The sequence below is a fragment of the Strigops habroptila genome, chromosome 8, assembly GCF_004027225.2.
Source record: "Strigops habroptila isolate Jane chromosome 8, bStrHab1.2.pri, whole genome shotgun sequence".
Classification (NCBI taxonomy): domain Eukaryota; kingdom Metazoa; phylum Chordata; class Aves; order Psittaciformes; family Psittacidae; genus Strigops; species Strigops habroptila.
In genome coordinates, this window is record NC_044284.2 from 30,136,084 (window position 1) to 30,153,085 (window position 17,002).

A 17,002-nucleotide genomic window follows, 5' to 3' on the forward strand; every position below is an offset into this window, starting at 1 on the left:
GCAGGAGAGAGTCCTAGAACAGCTGCTGGGGAGAAGCTTGGAAGCTTTACAGCTCCCAGCCTGCTGTGTCAGCAAAGCTACCCCTATCTCAGGGCTGTTATCTTCCAACAGTGTAAACATTTTCTAAATGAGCTGGAAGGGGGCAGACTGATGAATGCAGCTTTGCTGGGAAGAGGGATGTTACCGAGTTGGGAAGAGGGATGTTTGAAGACCCCCTTATCTGGCCTTGCAGAGGGGCAGCTGGGGTGGCTCCCACCAGAGCTGGCAGCAGTGCTGCACCAGGAGCATCTTGCCCTTCTGCACCAAGCTGAAGTTATTGGCTTTTGATTCTGCTGTTTGTGCAGACCTTGCTGTACTTGTTATTTAGTGCCATCTTCCTTCTTCCTGACCTAGAGCCAGCGGTTAAGAAGATGCTGATGCTGTCGGCTTTGGCACCTGCAGGTTGGGCTCAGAGCATCCCAATCAGTATGTGGGGAACATAGGTGGTGATCAGGGATTGTGTGAAAAAAATGCCCATTGGCCCATGTTCCCACTTAAAATCACTACCAAACTCCTAACCTGATGGCAAGAACACTATAACAAAGGTAAGACTTAAATCATGCTTAGTGCTTGCTGTTGTGGGATGGGATGTTTGAACTTCTTGTCAAGTTAAACTACCTAGTTAAAAAACAAACAAAAAAATCTGTTAATAGGCTTTTAAAACATTCCTCTCTTAACTGCTCCTTTAAATCCAGCATGGGTGGACAGCAATGGAAAATCTTTCCCAGCTGGTGGCTCTTTGGCACTTCATGAGTCTATTAGCCCCCAGAGCAAAGGGATAGAGGGGCAAAAGCTGCTAAGGGCAGTTTCCAGAATTGAAGGGGTCATGGAAACACCCCCCTTGGAAACAACCCCACCACCCCTCAACTGCCTCCGTAAGGGTTTCACAGCATCCTGCCTGAGGAGTGTTTGGGGTGTGTGGTAGCCGCTTGGCCTAGTTATCCCCTGGCTGCTCCTCCCACCTATGGTTTGTGCTCTGCAACAGCATTTGTCTCAAGCAGCAGCTTCAGCATGAGTTGGGGCTCAAATAGCAGCTGAGGTGCCAAGGCAAGCCTAGAAGTGGTGTTATGGCAGCATTCTGCCAAGAATGTATGAGCCACAGGAACTAGATATTCATGTGCCGCCGGGACAGCTGGACAGCAATCTGGAGGCTAGCAGCAGGAGGTGCCTGCTGGATTTAGATGCTGGAATAGGATGTTGCTTACAGAAATCCCTGCTGAGCGCCGCAGCTCTGTGCTGGTGGTGACCACACCGTGCCGCCCTGGGTCACCTGAGCTCTCCCTGGAGGACCTGCCATCCCAGGCAGTAACACACTGATGGCTGAAATGTTTCCCAGCCAGCCTTGTCTGGGGGTGCACATCTGCTCCATCTGTCTTGATAGCATGTTCTTCCACCTTGAGGTCTTTCCATTGTCCCGGGAAGCTTCCTTGGTGCCTCTGACTTACTCTGTTTCTCCTTCTTCCAGCTTTGGCGACACTGTATTGAGTTACAGCTTCTGGGCCTATGAATCTATTGCTCAGAGTGCTCCTTGTGACAGGCATCAGTCTTAACCTGTTAATGGCAATCATAGCCCCTTGCTCATGGGATCGTGCCAGGACACTTCTTCTGACATAGCTATTAGAGTTCATGGGATAAAGACTCTACTTTCAATATCGTGAGGCTATTCAATATAGTGAGGCTTTTCTGATCTGCCCAATTCTGATCTTAGGGTTTTTTTATCTTTAAAAAGAAGCAATTGTTCCATATTTTTGTCTTTATTTATTTGGTATAATCAGATCACTCCCACCACTGAAGCTCACTTCCTGCTGTTCGGTACATTGAAGCTATTATTGAGTATTTATTTTTCCATGGGCCTCTCTGTCTCTAATTACTTTGTGCTGATGTTATGTGAATACATTGAGTCTGTGCCTCCTTCAATATCTGCCACATGCTGGGTCTGTTGTAGACATAGTACCCCCAACACATTTTTCAGGTATTTCCTGCTATTATTTACCTCTTTATTTCTGATCCTGCTGCTTTTGGGTATGTGATAAAGCTGTTTTTCATTGGGGCTTTAGGTCAGAAGGGCAGAAGGACAGAAAGCATATGGGTATGCAAGGACATTTAGAAGTACCTTTTACTAGTGGTGGTTATGATTGGTGACATCCTGTGGGTTTTGTTGCTCTTTTTCTAATGGAAATCAGTGAGAGTTTTGCTGCAGTAAGAGTGGTAGAGACTGATGGTGCAGAAAAAGAGTATCTCTGTATGCTCATAATAAATAGCGTATGTGGTGGTGCTGCTGCTGCTCTGGCAACAGCCGTGTAGCTCTTGTGCTTAGAAATTTCTGTTTTATTTTTTTTTATTTGCCAGACATTGAAATTTTCCACGTGTGGGAGGTCTCTCATAAACTTGTTTTGTTTGGAGGAGAGCAGCAAAAACATTTTATATGAAATGGAGAAACATTTATGAAAAATGAAAGAGGCAAGAATAGATATATAAATGTATTTTAATGTATTTTTTAAAAATTTGGCTGTATTAAAGCCTTGTAAGAGTTACAGTGACACTGTTCTCCTGAGCCCTGAGCTTGCAGGTGCTGGCCTTTGCCCATCTACTATGCTACCAGTGCAACTGGTGCTTTGCAATGATTATTCCTCTTTGCAAATTAAAGTGCTGGCTTGATGGACCAGAGCTCTCAGCAGAGCGATGCTCCGGAATTACTCACTTGTTCCTGCTGGATTTTGTGCTTATCCCTTTTGGAAAACCTAAAGCACCCAGAGCGTGTTACTATGGAGCCCCAGGGACCAAACTTGGCAGCAGCCCTGCAAAGCCTTCACACTGCAGATGCATTGTATTTCCCAGCAGCTTCATTGCCTGGCTGATGCAGGAGCGTGAGCCTCTGCAGCTCCGAGGAGAGCCCAGCCCTCCGAGCAGGGCTTTTCTGGGCTCTCAACCAGCACTAAATACGGAAAATTCTGACTGTCAATCCTGTCCATTTTCAAGCTGTTCAGGATCTTTTAACTTTCTAAACAAAGATGAACAAAACTGGCTATTATATAGCAGATTCTAGTTGGAAAAAACCAGTTGGTATTCCAGGTCCCCCAGTGAAGGTACCTGGCAGCCCCCTACGCAGCAGAGCTGCCATCTATAATTTAGACTCTGCCAAAGATCAGAGAAACACTGACCTCTGACTTTTAAGAAGAGCTCGCTTAAATTCTGATGTGGATAGTTTGTATTACTTACTTCATGTGAACAATAACAAGGTCTGTTTCCTGCCTGCCACCTGCATTACACCTGCCCCCTTCAGCTGTGAAATACATGAAGTTATGGAAGAATCACCATATTTTCCAAAGCTTGCCTGATTCCCCCGCCCCAATAAAGCTCCTAACTGCACGAGAGAGCTCTAACAGCCTGCACGCTCCAAAGCATAGAGCCAGAGAGGGCTCAGCATACGGCCAGCACAGCTTGGGCAACACAGGGATAGAACAAAGATGCTCAGCTCCCATCTGAAGAAGAAGGAAAAGGTTTCTAAATTTATTAAAACACTGTGGATCCACACTCCCAATTACCAGAAACTTGGAATTTGTTTTTTCAAGTTTTCCATGTTTTCAAGCATCAGTAAAGGAATTCCTAGATTCCATCGTCACTGTGGTGAAGCTCAGTGAGTAATACAACTCACACGACTGCCTTGGCACTTTTCCTCCAAACCCAGCTATGAAGTAAATTGCTTGGCTTGAAATCCCAGGCCTTGTTTTCCTGTCTTTCAACTAATGACAGTCTGTATCTGCTGGGCCATACAACCACATGGGTCACTGCCAGCCTGCTTTAGGAGGAAGGATAACGAGGCAGCACGATCCCATTAGCTCCGATTTTGTTTGTGCTTGTTCCATTTAATCAGAGCAGCTTTGTTGTGTCAGTCTAGCATGAAGGATATATTGTCGCATAGACGCTCAACTCTGCTCAAAACCTGAAACAACAGGTGGAGATGGATTCTGAAATACGACTGTTAGTCATACCCTTTGCTTAATTTAGTGCAGCAAAACCAGATCAGATTGTTTTCAACTATTTGTAGCTTTACTGTGGAAAACAATGCTGTCTGTTCAATACAGGCAGCATTACATAACTATATATATAGTTATATAACTACTTTCTAAAAGCATTAGCAATCTTCGGGATTTCCAGAACAGGAAGAACATAACCACCTTTAATTTTTGCTTCAAAACTGATTGATATTTCTCAAATACGGAATTTCACTGCAGTGCTCTGGCATTATCCAGTGCCCCAGATCAGGGGCCAGGACTTCAGATGTTTTATGTCCACTGAAGCATATAAAGCTCAATACATAGGACCTCAGAAATAATCCTTAGCCTTGCAGGCAGTTACATTCACTGCTTGTAGCTGGCTCTGAAACAACAAAATGACACACATCAACACGGCAAAGATTACACAAGTAGCTGCCGCATCCTCTCCTCTCCCTGGGCCACCCCTCAGGAACAGCACATTGAAAAATCGCAAACAAGACCCCAAGGCTGCTGACAACATTCATCTCCCCTTCTGTAGTTTTCATTTAGATGTAGGTAGCACAAGCGGGTGTCATACGACTGTCAATGCATTGCTTTGTAACTTTCTAAATAGTCTGCCTCAGAGGTTTGCGAGCAAAAACAATACTGAAATAATAATTTAAAAAAATCACCAGGAAATTAAACTATTTAGTTGGCACAATTCAGCCTAAACTAGCAGATTTGTTCAAGCCCAAAGTTCAGTATCAGAGCCTACAGAGATCCTCATTTTTTGATGTTAAGTAAATGAAGCATTACTAATGCCAGAGTTCACCATTGTGCTACAACCAATTAAAGACTTGGATAAATCACACAGAAAAAAAAATTGCTATAAAACTTCATAACCTTGTTGCTAAACAAAAATAGTTAAACTTTTATTAAATATTGTATCATTAGCTCCACATATATTAGCAGAAGGAGCTGGTACTTCCACTCAGAAGAAGCTCTAGTGTTATTTCTACCAATATGGTTAAACACTGATGCCATCATCCTACATTCATACTGGCCGAAGGTCTCAGTCCTTTTCTACTTGGACTCTGACACCACGCTGAGCAGCTCTGATTTCTAGCAGTGGAAGGAAGACTGCAACTCAAATGATTCTCCATGCTGGTTTTTAATTAGAACTTAAAAAAAAGGGCTAGAAAACTATAACCATGCTCTGTCAAACAGGGTACAAAATCTTTATTCACCAATAAGTTAAGTGTTCTTATAAATAGATGTTCTTGTCTTTTGTACACTGCATGTAGTACAAAGCTAAACTTCAATTATTCCTCAGACTCTGATCCTTCGTCATCTTGGCTGATTTGGAAGTAGCGTAGTTCATACGTCTCCTTGTCAGATGCAACAACACGAAGCCAGTCACGCAGATTGTTCTTCTTGAGGTACTTCTTGGTGAGGTATTTTAAGTACCTTAAAAACAGTAATTATATGTTACAACTCTCTCATTTAACAACTCTTACTGCTGTCTGCACTCCACCAAGACATGGCTCTAGCAGGGGAACACCACACTGATTATATCCATCCATTAAAAATCATCATATATACCAGGGTATTTTCATTCCAGAGATGTACGAATTTGTTATTTGATGCTTTTTGACTACACATCACAATGCCAGTAACTCAAAAGCACTGAGAAGTGGTTTTAAACCTCGGTCTAATAGAACAGGTAGTGGTGTATCTGTATCAACAATTGAAGGCGGATTGCAGGGAAGGAAGGGTTCATCAGGAAGGAACCTCTCATCAGCACACACATCCATTGCACACTCTAACACACTGAGCAGTTCAATGCTTCATCTGACTCAACAGGTTCTTTTGCAACACCACGTACTGCATACACATACATTTTGACACAACCAAGTAAGTAATGAAACAGCCACCCATGCTATGAACTCAGCATGGCTTTTAAAAGCTTATCTTTCCTTGATACACTTCTAACAACTTATACAAAGCATCTCCGTACTACTATGCTTATATTATAGAGTATTAATTTGCACTCAAACCCTGAGTTTTAAAAAGTAGGGGTTCTTAAATATGTAATGCTAGAGAACTGTTTGAATTACATCTTTCACGAACATTTGCAAGCACCATGAAGGTCAGAACCAAGACCTCCTCTGTATGTATCTGAAGCACACCACGTTCAATATACCACTGTTCAAAATCACAAACACAACAAAAGGAAACATATGCCAACCTTTTAGAAAACTGCTTCTCGGATGTCACTGTGATCTTGTTCTTCAGGCGTTCAATATGAACAGTGTTGCCCAAGTTTCCAGTTTTTCCATTGACCTTAACCTTCTCCTTTAGGAACTGTTCCTGTTTCAACATTAAAGGCATAGAACACTAGGGAATGGCACCCTAGGTGTGAACTAGGGAAGGGACCCTAGCCATACAGCAATATTAAAAATCAGTGTTTACTGATGTCCTGATAGCAAGCATTTACAATGCAGTAAGATTCTACAGCGTGCAGTTAAAGAAGTCACCCCCGTGCTAAAACAATAATTAATTTAAAACATGGACGGGTATAAGCCATCTTAATTATAACACACATCTAAACCCGAGAAACTTTCGGAAGTGCCGATAATTTAAAGGACAGCTGTTGATTTTACTAATTTAGAATGTAGCTTTTCAGCTAAGATCCAGCTGTCGTACCGTGCTGAAGCTTTTATTACACTGTGCACCAGGAGTATGATCAAGCCACGACTTACAAAATTCCCAGAATCGAAGATTCCATCTTCCACAGGATGGGTCAAGTCAAGGTAAAACTTCCAGGTCGACTTTTTAGATTTTCTGTCCTTTTGCTAAAACACCGGGAAAACACCCATCACTATCCGTAACACCCACACCAGCGCCTTTTACCTGCGCGCAAGGAACACAGCAGCGGCCCGCCGCCTGGAGAGCTGGACCCGCTGCAGCCGGCCCGGGGCTCGCTACCCACCCGGGGTCTGCTCACCACCGGCGGCGGGGAGGCCACCAAACCCCCGGCCCTGTCCGGCCCACCCGCCGCGGGCGCCCGGCCCGCACTTACCGGCGCCATGCTGCCCCGCTCGCTCCCGCAGAAGAGGTGGAGCATGCGGCTCGCCCCGCTTTTATAGCCCCGGAGGTGACGTCCCCACGCAGGCGGGCGGGGCGGGGCAGCGCGGGCGCGGGCTGTGAGGGGAGGCGGCGGTCGGCAGCCATGTTGCGGGCGCGGCGGCGCGGCAGGAAGGAGGCGAGCGGGTGCGCGGGTCCTCGTCTTTATCTCTGTAGGACAGCAAGAAGCGCGGCTCTTGCTCTCGTAACCACCGCGGGCCGCGCCGCTCGCCTCAGCCAGTGTGGGCTGCCGGCAGCGTCCTCCCTGCAGCCGGGTCAGCGCGGGAGCTCGCAGCTGCGCTCAGCCACCTCACCGAAGGTGTGAAGCGCGTCGCAGGGTCCCTGCAATGTGAACCAGCACCCAGATCCCCACAGCACTGACATCTTTATTATTTCTGGAGCAAAACAATGCACATACATCTTCCCCCTGATCATTGGCATGGCGTTGACAACAATACAGCTTCCAAAACAGACACGTGAACCACCAGGGCTGCTGCCCCCAGCTCACACCAGTTACAGGGTTTGGTTTCCACCAGCATCAGGAAAACAAGTCGTCACCATCATTCCTCTTTCCCCAGAGTTTTGAAAGCCACACTGAACAACAGGTAACGGTTAAATATACAGCACAGGACAGCAGGGGTTTTCTGTAATACAGCAATACACAGCAAACGTCCGGGTTTACATTCACAAACCAAGTTACTCTCAGATGCCAAATACTGTAGGGCCAGACTGTAGATGCTGGAGAGGCCTCTGCCCACCCTGGCGAACCGCACAGACTGCGGAACGCTCCACACACTCCCACCACACCACCTCCAGGATCTACGCCTTCGTTAACATTCTCTGTGTAGAAGCGAGATACTTGAAATATCCTTAACAAGGTCCTTTTCTCCTGAAGCTTAGTTCTACTGTAACAAACTACATTCTAATTACTCAACCAAAAAAAAAAGTGGGATTTATTGAATTTTGAATTCTGTGAGACTGACCTGCAGTAACCATAAGAGTCTGAGCTGTCAACAAGTTTGACTTCTTTACAGATTATGTAAAATTACCTGTATTTTGAAACTACAGACCGTGCACCATTTCTGGATACACTGTGGATTAGAAAAACCTGCAAGAGGCTTGAAAGCAGTTACGTCAAAACAAAATTCAGCTAACTTCTTAAAAAAAACAGCCCTGAGAACATGGCTCAACTAGCAAGAGCCTAGTTGGAAAACCACCATTATAAGCAAAAATTAGAAGGATCTATTGAAATCTTAAAGTATTATTTGCCAACATTTGAGGCAGGAAACACTGCAGTCTTCCCAATTCTGTAAATTAGTAGGAGAAACTCAGTGAATTGGAGCCGTTAAAAAAATGCATTATTTGGAGTGGGAATACCTTTCTTTACCTCCTAGGTTTTCACAGTCTTTACTCTAAGCAATTGCCATCAGCTATTAGAAGATTATAGTTTTCAGTTTTGACACAATTTAAGTGTTAAGACAGTACTACAGAACAAGTACATCAGTAAGATTTGTTTTAAAGTAAAGCTATGAAAGGAGAATTTCCCTAAGCATTTGGTCAGGGATCTTAAAAATACGCATCTATATGGACTACTGATCACAAAGTTTGTTGCAAACGATTCTGACAGTAAACTGAAACATCTTACTTAGGAAAAAAATGCCTCAAATACATGTTCTAGTTTAGAAGCAACTTTTAACCTTACTGAAACTTGGAGATTATGCTTAACTCATGCTTACGTATTATTACCTATGGGAAACTTCATGCATGACAAGCAAATGCTCTGCACTTCCATAGTGTTCGAAGTGCTTCACAAAAGACAACTAAGTATATAAGAACAAACCTATAATGAAGTACTTAATCATCTAAATCTTGCAGAACTGAAGGATGCAATAGGAGGACATCTGTAAGTCCCAAGGAGGGCTCTTCCAGCAAGCTGGAGGTCATAAAATCTTTATCTTTAGATTGCTGTAGTACCTGAAAACTCCGGTCAGACCAGAACCCCACGTGCAGGAACAGGACAAAATCCAGCCCTTGTCCCAGAGAGCTCACAGGTTAAGTAAATGCTTAGACCGTGGGCCAGTGGCATCAAATACCTGCCTTCCAACAAGGTTTTAGAGGTCAGACAGGCACCTGAAAGTAGACTAAAGCACTACCAGAACAGGGACAAATCCAGGTCTTGTAGTTTTCAAGCATGTTGTAAGTATTAGTAATACAGTGATAGCATTAGAACTTGCATTAGTTTGCCATAGCAACCTATGACTTCCCACACAGCTCAGCTTATTGTCAATACCATCATCAATGGTTTCAGCATCACCTCCAAAGCCCACAAAGCCTGTCTTTCGGGTACCTTTTCAACGGAGAAGCAGGAAGGAGCATAGTGCAGACTAGCTCAAACTATTCAGCATGCATGTCAAAACTATTCAGAATGCATCTCAATCTCTTGCGTCTACAGCTGGTCTTTTAAGCAGTTTTGCCATTTCAGTCCAGGTGCTTTTATAGAGTTCACCTGCGATGTGCGTTGTGCTAGGCAAGAGCGTGTGGCAGTCTCTTACTTCTGTCAGGTGTCCCAGGTAACTGTGCTTTATTACCAGAGTATATTTATTGCTGTCTTTACCTTCACTGGTACTGCTCTCCCTGTCACAAGAAGCCTGTAGAAAATGCATTTTTTTGCCATCTACGTTAGGCCTCCAAGATTTGCTAAGCCCTGCCACAGTATGTACAAGGGCAGTTCAGGACAGTTGCCGTGAGCCCTTTGGGGATTAAAGAGTACATACTATTAAGCTGAAAACATTTTAAGCAGTTCACAGCAGCATGACCTCTGACTCTCACTGCCCACTGTGAATCGTGCATGTGTCCAGGGCAGATGCCATGTGCTTAAAAGTTGTCCTCGATCAGCCAACAGCCACTGAAGCTTAAGGCAAGTTCATGAAACACTTTCTCAACTGTGAAGAGAGGTCTGAACCATGGACTAAGGGAGTTTCCCACTCATGAAGAGTCACCAAGTCTTAGAATTCAAGTTGAACGCCTTAAACAGGAGCAGGCTAGTTATCCTTCTATTAACTATTGCTGTGAAGCCTTGTGTTTGCCCATTAAGCTACTAACTAGAGGCATGCATGCGTGTTTCAATGACTCTGAACTCCCCTGGATGGGAGCTAGCTTTCGTAACTATGTAGCAATTTATTTACTTTTATAGTTAAGCCATGGTTGTTCAGTATTGTCTGTCAAGTCTATATTTTGAAAATACAATAGTTTTATTTTTCAAAAAGAATCACATGCATTTAGTTTAGGCTCGATGCTACAGTTTGTCCCACTTTTTGAAAAAACCATGTGGTCCCTGTGCTACAAAAACATGGTCTACACCTGAAGATTAAAACCTAAAGCTGGAAGCACTGCAACAGATTTCCGTGGAGTTTGTCACCCTTTTATAGTTTAAGATAAATACGATAAAGGAAAGCAATTGAACTATTTTATTTTTTCAAGTCTGACAAAGGCCTCGAGTGAAAGTCTATAGCTTTAACATCCATTCTCACCTTTGTGTCCCCTTGACCTATCTATGTCTCATCTACCCAATATTCCAACTGCCTGCCTAAACCACAGGTAGGCTTTTGACACCATTTTATCATCACAATAAGCCAACAAGTTGGCAAAGAAGAAAACAGAGGTAATACAGTTAAGTTGCACATGGCCACTGGGGCTTGGTCAAGCCAGCTGGCATTTTTGATCACTTGAGTTTCTTGGTCTAAAAGTTGCGATTGGCACCTACAGTTCTGCAAGAGTCCCAATCCACAAAACACTTCAGCTAACAGAAAAAAAAAAAAAAAATAAAAAGGAAAGCTACTTTTATTGTTTTATTGTCAGTTCTACCTAAACATGTCAAGAAAAATACTATTTGTGCTCTAGGTCACTTTATAATCCTAGATACCTACCAGCTTATCTAAAAGCCCCTGAATACTGTATTTTGTCTGTTCATACAGACAAACACTGTTTTGCTCAAGCAAATAAAAATATATTCACTAGTAACACCTGATTGGTTTCTCAGATCCATAGCTGAAACCCACAGGAATGTTAAAATAGTTACGATTAAGGAATTAAAATCTCAGTGATTTTGAAAACTGCCAGTTAGCCTGCAACACTAATCCAGAATCCAGCACTGCTTTTTAACAATTCAAAAAAGAAATGAGGTTGCTTGTGAAGGCCAGAGCTTTGGTGACAATAGGAACCAAATTTATAGATCTGTGGTTTGTCCAGACCTGAGCAGTTGCCCGAGCCTGGTGATCCTCTTTATTTGCAAGGCTTTATGGCTACAGCACATTCTTCATTCATTGCACTTATGACGGATATCTGGAAGAAAAGACAAGGTAAGTAAGCTCCAACCTGTGCCGGAGGAAGCGCTCCTAGAAGACTTTCACATTTTAATATCTTTAATATATCCCATCTCTCAAGAAAAACAGAAGCTGAAGCTGGTAAAAATTCAGCCATTAGAAGTATTTCCACAATATCTGCCCTTCCTATCGATTTGCTTTTCTGCTGCCTTCTCTTTGCCATGTTGCCTTGGCCAGCAGCTTGAGGTTTGTACCACAGAGGAAGAGAAACAAGCTCCTGCAACAGAGCCTAGATAGTGACTAGTGTGGTACAGCATAGACTACAGTCTGCAGAGCTACTTGCAGACAGGTTTGCTAACTTAGGAAATTAGACTACCCAGACTATATCACAAAACTCTACACCTGGCCCCAACTAAGAAAGCCTGGAGGCTCCAATCCACACCATGTGGATTGTCAGGACTGTTAGGATTTATCTAGGTATTTCAGAGATGCACATCACCTTATTGACAACCGAGCCAGGCTTCAGTGCCATACTGAGTGCTCCAGTACAAAAAAGTCCTTCTGCATCTCAAGGGACCAATTCCCCTGCTTCTCACCCGCTCTTCACAGAGAGATACAAATGGTCAATGTCAGAGTACGGCTTCTCAAGTGGAATTAACCATAACTCTTCCTGTCTGCCATCTGTACTTACCTGCACATCTTCATTGGCATTGAATTTTCCTTCTATTTCTTTGCCAAGATCCCCTTCTGGCAACTTTAGATCCTCACGAACTTCACCACTTTCTGTCAGCAGGGAGAGATACCCATCCTGAATACCTATCAGCTGTGAAGAGAAGTTCACTTTTAGGAAGTTTAACATCAGTAGCCACCAGCAGACAGTAGCTGAAGATAAGCAGAAGGCAGTCAACTCTACCTGTTACATTAACTCTTTAGTACTGCGTTTGTAACAGTTAAGGACATAATTTAAGTCAATTTCTAACAACAGTTTAGAGAGCCGAGTTAGGGCAACTGTAGCAAAAGCCATTCTGCTATCAACAACCACCAGAACCCTGCTGGTTACTTCCTAGTAGGTAGGGCACCGCAAAACCCATCCTTGTGATTTTGAAAAGGTCCTGCTTCCAGGTCATGAGTTCAGCTTTCTACATCTATGAATCAGAAACAGTAACTGGAATGCTGTTCACTGAACAGCACTGCTTTTATAAAGCACACAAAGTACACAACAGTTGAATTGTACACTTCTATACCTTCATTTGTACAATAGGATAGCATCATTTACATTAAAGACTAATGAATAAATTAGGCAACATCTACCAAGCTCTGGACCACTTTTACAATGCTGTTTTCAGCCTAACTGAAAGGCTGGGCTAAGGGAAGCAGCTATTTTGACGGAGCAGGTTAGGGAACTTGGAACACCTAACAGTCAACCCAAAAGGCAACCCTAACAAATCTAATAAACAGCAAGAATTTCAGCAGCAGTAAGGACTCAAGAACATGAAAGAATTAAGAATTCTTAATTCTTAAAACATTAAGAATCTCCTGGGAGGTCTGAACCCCAACACAAGGCTAGTCACACTTTATTCAAACAGCATTAGCTCCGAGCTGCTAACACACAGACCTTTGGCTTTGTGAGGGAATTGCAGCTTCCCAACTGATGCTGATGTATCAGTTCCTGGCCAGAACTACTCCCAAGGCAATGGGAAGATAGCCAACACGTTACAACCCAGAACCTGAACCATGGTGCTTTTAAGAGCCCACTGTCCGTACCACAGAAGGCATTACAGAAGTCTGCCAAGTTCCCTGCATACATGTATTTCAGTGCAGAGCTGGGAGGACCAAAATTACTTGAGATCAACTAAAGCCAGCTTCCACGCAAGGAGCGGAAAGCACCATAGCAAGTTAGAATTGGCATCAGATGCAGTTTAAACTGTCTTGTTAATTTATCTACTCTGTTTAAGGGTGGAATTATAAATGACAATATATGGTTAGTTTCAAATTTACTTGAAGTACGATCCTGATTATCCCTTAACTAATACTAAGTTGTAGGAGGGATAAACTCTCCAAATTCTAACGGATGCCAGTACCACAAAGAATAAAGTGACCTTACAACATGAGCTAGAAAAAACACGGTTCTGAATTATGTCTGTTACCTGTCATTTCTAGAGAATGCTACTGTAACATGAGGTTAGTACAGTAAGGAGCTCTCCATCAGTAAGCTTGAGAGTTTTAAAGATTCAGTAAATGCTCTGGGTTCAGCACTGTCATGTCTATACAGGCAAGTTACATTAATTCTGACAACAGTACTTAATTAATTGAGGCAGGTTTTGGGATGAAGAGAGTTTATGTGTGGTATTAGGAGCATAAAGCCTCTTAATGTGTGGGAAGACACAGTGACTGTTAACTCACCTGGTAATCATTCCTCTTGATATTTGGAACATCCATGTTATGAGTTGATGGGCAAATATCTTCATATTTTTTACCAGTGAAGATATCAATACCAACCAAGTGGACCTATAAGAGAAGAAGAATACTATCAGTTACTGTTGGTCCTAAGGAAGCAAGATGCCATTGCCATCAGTATTGCTGGTTCCACACAGTTTTCTAAGAGATCACGTGTAATACCAACTTCTGCCTGGAGCCTTTACTTGTGGTATGAAAGCAGCCCAAGCAACCAAGAGAAGGCCTCTCACACCTTTTCGCAGCACACTACAGGAACACTACATGAGAATGAAGATCAGCCACTGTTATCTTCCATAACCTTCTGTAGCGTTACAGCAGCAAGCTAGAGCTCAGAGTATGCAGCGGTTAAGAAAACGTTAACTTCCAGGTTCTGGCTGTTCTGAGAAACACAAGAACGTTGGTGACAACATGAAGGTTAAGTGGAAAAGAAGAGGTGGTCATGCACAGAGATTAAAGCAGCTCCCCCCTCCCTTGGTGCTAGGAGTATATGCCCACTCCAGCCAGTGCTTGGATTACCAGCTCATAGCCTTCTCAAGCCCTTTCACAACCGTTTCAGTTCTTAAGTAAACTGGACCTAATAAAATAAGCCATAAAAAAAGCAAAATGAGGGAGAAAGGAAAACACTGGCAAGGACTTGGTATACTCTAGCTTTGACAAATCCTAAATATTTTACCCACCTACATGTATCATACAAGGTTCGGAAACTTATAAATACCATTAGTCAGTGCTCGTAGCAGATCTGTCTCTAAACTCTAATATACCCACCAAAAAGTGCTGCTGAATGACTGAAGGGAGAGTCTAGCTTTGGTCCGAGCTCCGGACAGCTGCGTAAGTCAACTGCTTAGGCAGGACTGCAGCCCCAGCCAGCAGCTAAGAATGTCCCTTCTGGGACGCAGGAGGGGGAAGGCACTCCTCACTCAGTGCTGAAAAAAGCAAAGCAGCAGCAAGGCAAGCCAGCAAAGTAGGGCTAGAGCAGGCCCACAGAGGCAACGAGTGTCCGCCGAGCTCCTCTGGATTATGTAACAGAACACGGCTCCCCAACAAAGCGCCTGAATTGAGTGTAAGTGCTTAAGTTGAGCACTGCCATAGTGAAAGTCTGCTAGCCCAGGCAGACACCAAAGTGCTTTGGTGGGTAGCGACGGCACAATCCAACCACACCCTAGTGATTTCATCAGCCCCCCTTCCAGAACTTACTCTACCCCTACTACAGAAACAGGTTTTATCACTATGAGCCTTAAAGCTTTTTAACAAACTGGGAAAAAAAAACAACCCACCCCCTGTCCTCGATCCTTCACACTTTACATTAATGGAAACCCTAGAGCCAACTCTAGAGTGCAGACACATACGAGATACTGCTGCGAGAAAGGCAAAGGCAGGATACAGAACGCTGCCAAATGAAACGCTACACCCTCCCCTCTCGGCCAGCCGCGCAGCGAGAACGCGATGCCGCTGCGAGGGCTGGGAAACAGACCGGGGCATACCGAGCCTGCCCGGGGCCGCTCACCTTGGCGTGGCCGTGCTTGCCCGTCTTGGAGGTGGACATCTCCACGATCTTGCAGGGGCGGCCCTTGAGCACCACGAAGCCGTTCTTCCGCAGCGCCGAGCACTGCATGGGGTACGTGAAGGAGGCGCCGGCATCGCCCGTGGTGAAGTCGAGCTCGTCGGCCATGGCGGCGGGGGGGCTGGTGGCGTGGGGGCTGCGCAAGAGAGAGGGAGCGCGGCGGCTCGGAGCGCGGGCGGCGGGAAGGCGGGGGGACCCCAACCACCTCCCCGCGGGAAGGGCAGCGCGATGGCGGCGCCCCGGGGCGGGATAGGCCCGCCTCGCTCCGCCACACGTGCCCGGCGGGCGGGGAGCCGCCGCGCGCCCCGCCACGTGCCGGCGCCCCTCGCGGCCTCCCCCGCCCTCCCCGCCCCGGTAGCGGCGGCGCCCGCCCCCGGGCTCGCCTCACCCCCTACTTCCCCGTCGGCCTCGGCGGCGCGGCCCAGCCGCCAGCAGCGCGCAGCCCCAGACGCCGGCCCTGAGCGGCGGCGCGGCTCCTCTTACCTTGCGAGGCCGGTCGGGGGTGGCGGTGAGGCCGGTACCGGGTGGGGCGGGGGCACGGCGGGGCACGGCGCCGCGCACACGCGCCCGACCACTGCGGCGGGCGGCGGGAAGAGGCGGCGGAGAGCGCGCGCACCGCGCACCGCCCAGCCCCGCCCTCCCGCTTCCGCCGGCCGCCGCGCTCATTGGCCCGTGCCACCACCCCCCCCCCCCACCGCCCCCCCGGAGAGGGGCCCGGCCCCGCCCCCTCGGCCCGCCGGCTGACCACGTGCTGGGGGCGCCTCCCGCGTGCGCTCACCCCGCCCCTCGCCTACGGAGCGCCGCTGGGCTCAGCGCGGCGCCGCCGCCATTGCTGCCGAGGCGAGCCCCCTCCATCGCCGGCGCGGGGCCGCCCTCCGCCGCTAGGCGGCGCCGCGCCCCCGCCTGTGCCCCCCCCCGGCCGCCATCTTGTGTGCGGGGCAGCCGGGGCGGCCCGTGCCCGTGCGGGGCGGTCACCGGGGGGTGAAACGCACTGGAGGGGAAACGGGTGTTCCCAAAGCCTGGCGGGATTAGGCGTCCTCCTGAGCTGTGCTTAACTGTCCACACAGAGCGCGTTTGCGTGCCTAATGTTTCACCTTTCAGAATAATTAGAGCTTTTTGCAGGTGCATAGCAATCAGTCAGATGGGTCTGAAACCGCTCAGAAGCCGTGGTGAAAGCCTGTTCCCATTAATGGATGTGGGACTCGGATGACTCCATTCCCCACAGTTCCCTCCGTTCTCGCTGCTGTTAGCAGTGCTAGTGGCACAGCCATCGCTGGCCTCTGGCATCCGCTTCCTGTGCTGCCCCAGAAGAGTTTGCAGTGATGGACACAGCCACAAAGCCAGACAGATGGATCCTGAGCAAAACGAGGCCAAACGATAGCCATTCTTGTTAAAGCTCTCCAGGTGCTTCTGTACTTCAGCTGTTAAACCGAATTCACCAGAAGACACTTCTGTGAAGCTGCAGGTGGATGGGCCCAGCCATACAGTTCACTTATAAACACCAGAGACACAGAAAACCA

General features: G+C 46.3%; 2 protein-coding genes across 2 annotated transcripts; both read right to left on the minus strand.

Moving 5' to 3' along the window:
- Nucleotides 1–5,168: 5,168 nt before the first annotated feature.
- On the minus strand, nt 5,169–7,460 carry RPL22L1 (ribosomal protein L22 like 1). The gene is made up of 4 exons (XM_030495356.1): nt 7,099–7,460; nt 6,779–6,871; nt 6,265–6,386; nt 5,169–5,483 (listed from the first exon to the last, which is right to left on the minus strand). The coding sequence occupies exons 1-4, from the start codon at nt 7,141–7,143 to the stop codon at nt 5,339–5,341; spliced, it is 405 nt and encodes a 134-aa protein (XP_030351216.1). The 5' UTR covers nt 7,144–7,460; the 3' UTR covers nt 5,169–5,338.
- Nucleotides 7,461–7,510: 50 nt separating this feature from the next.
- Nucleotides 7,511–16,118, minus strand: EIF5A2 (eukaryotic translation initiation factor 5A2). The gene is made up of 6 exons (XM_030495355.1): nt 15,966–16,118; nt 15,426–15,618; nt 13,868–13,972; nt 12,156–12,287; nt 11,393–11,483; nt 7,511–7,786 (listed from the first exon to the last, which is right to left on the minus strand). Exons 2-5 carry the CDS (start codon nt 15,588–15,590, stop codon nt 11,424–11,426), a joined length of 462 nt encoding a protein of 153 aa, XP_030351215.1. The 5' UTR covers nt 15,591–15,618; nt 15,966–16,118; the 3' UTR covers nt 7,511–7,786; nt 11,393–11,423.
- Between the last annotated feature and the right edge of the window lie 884 nt (nt 16,119–17,002).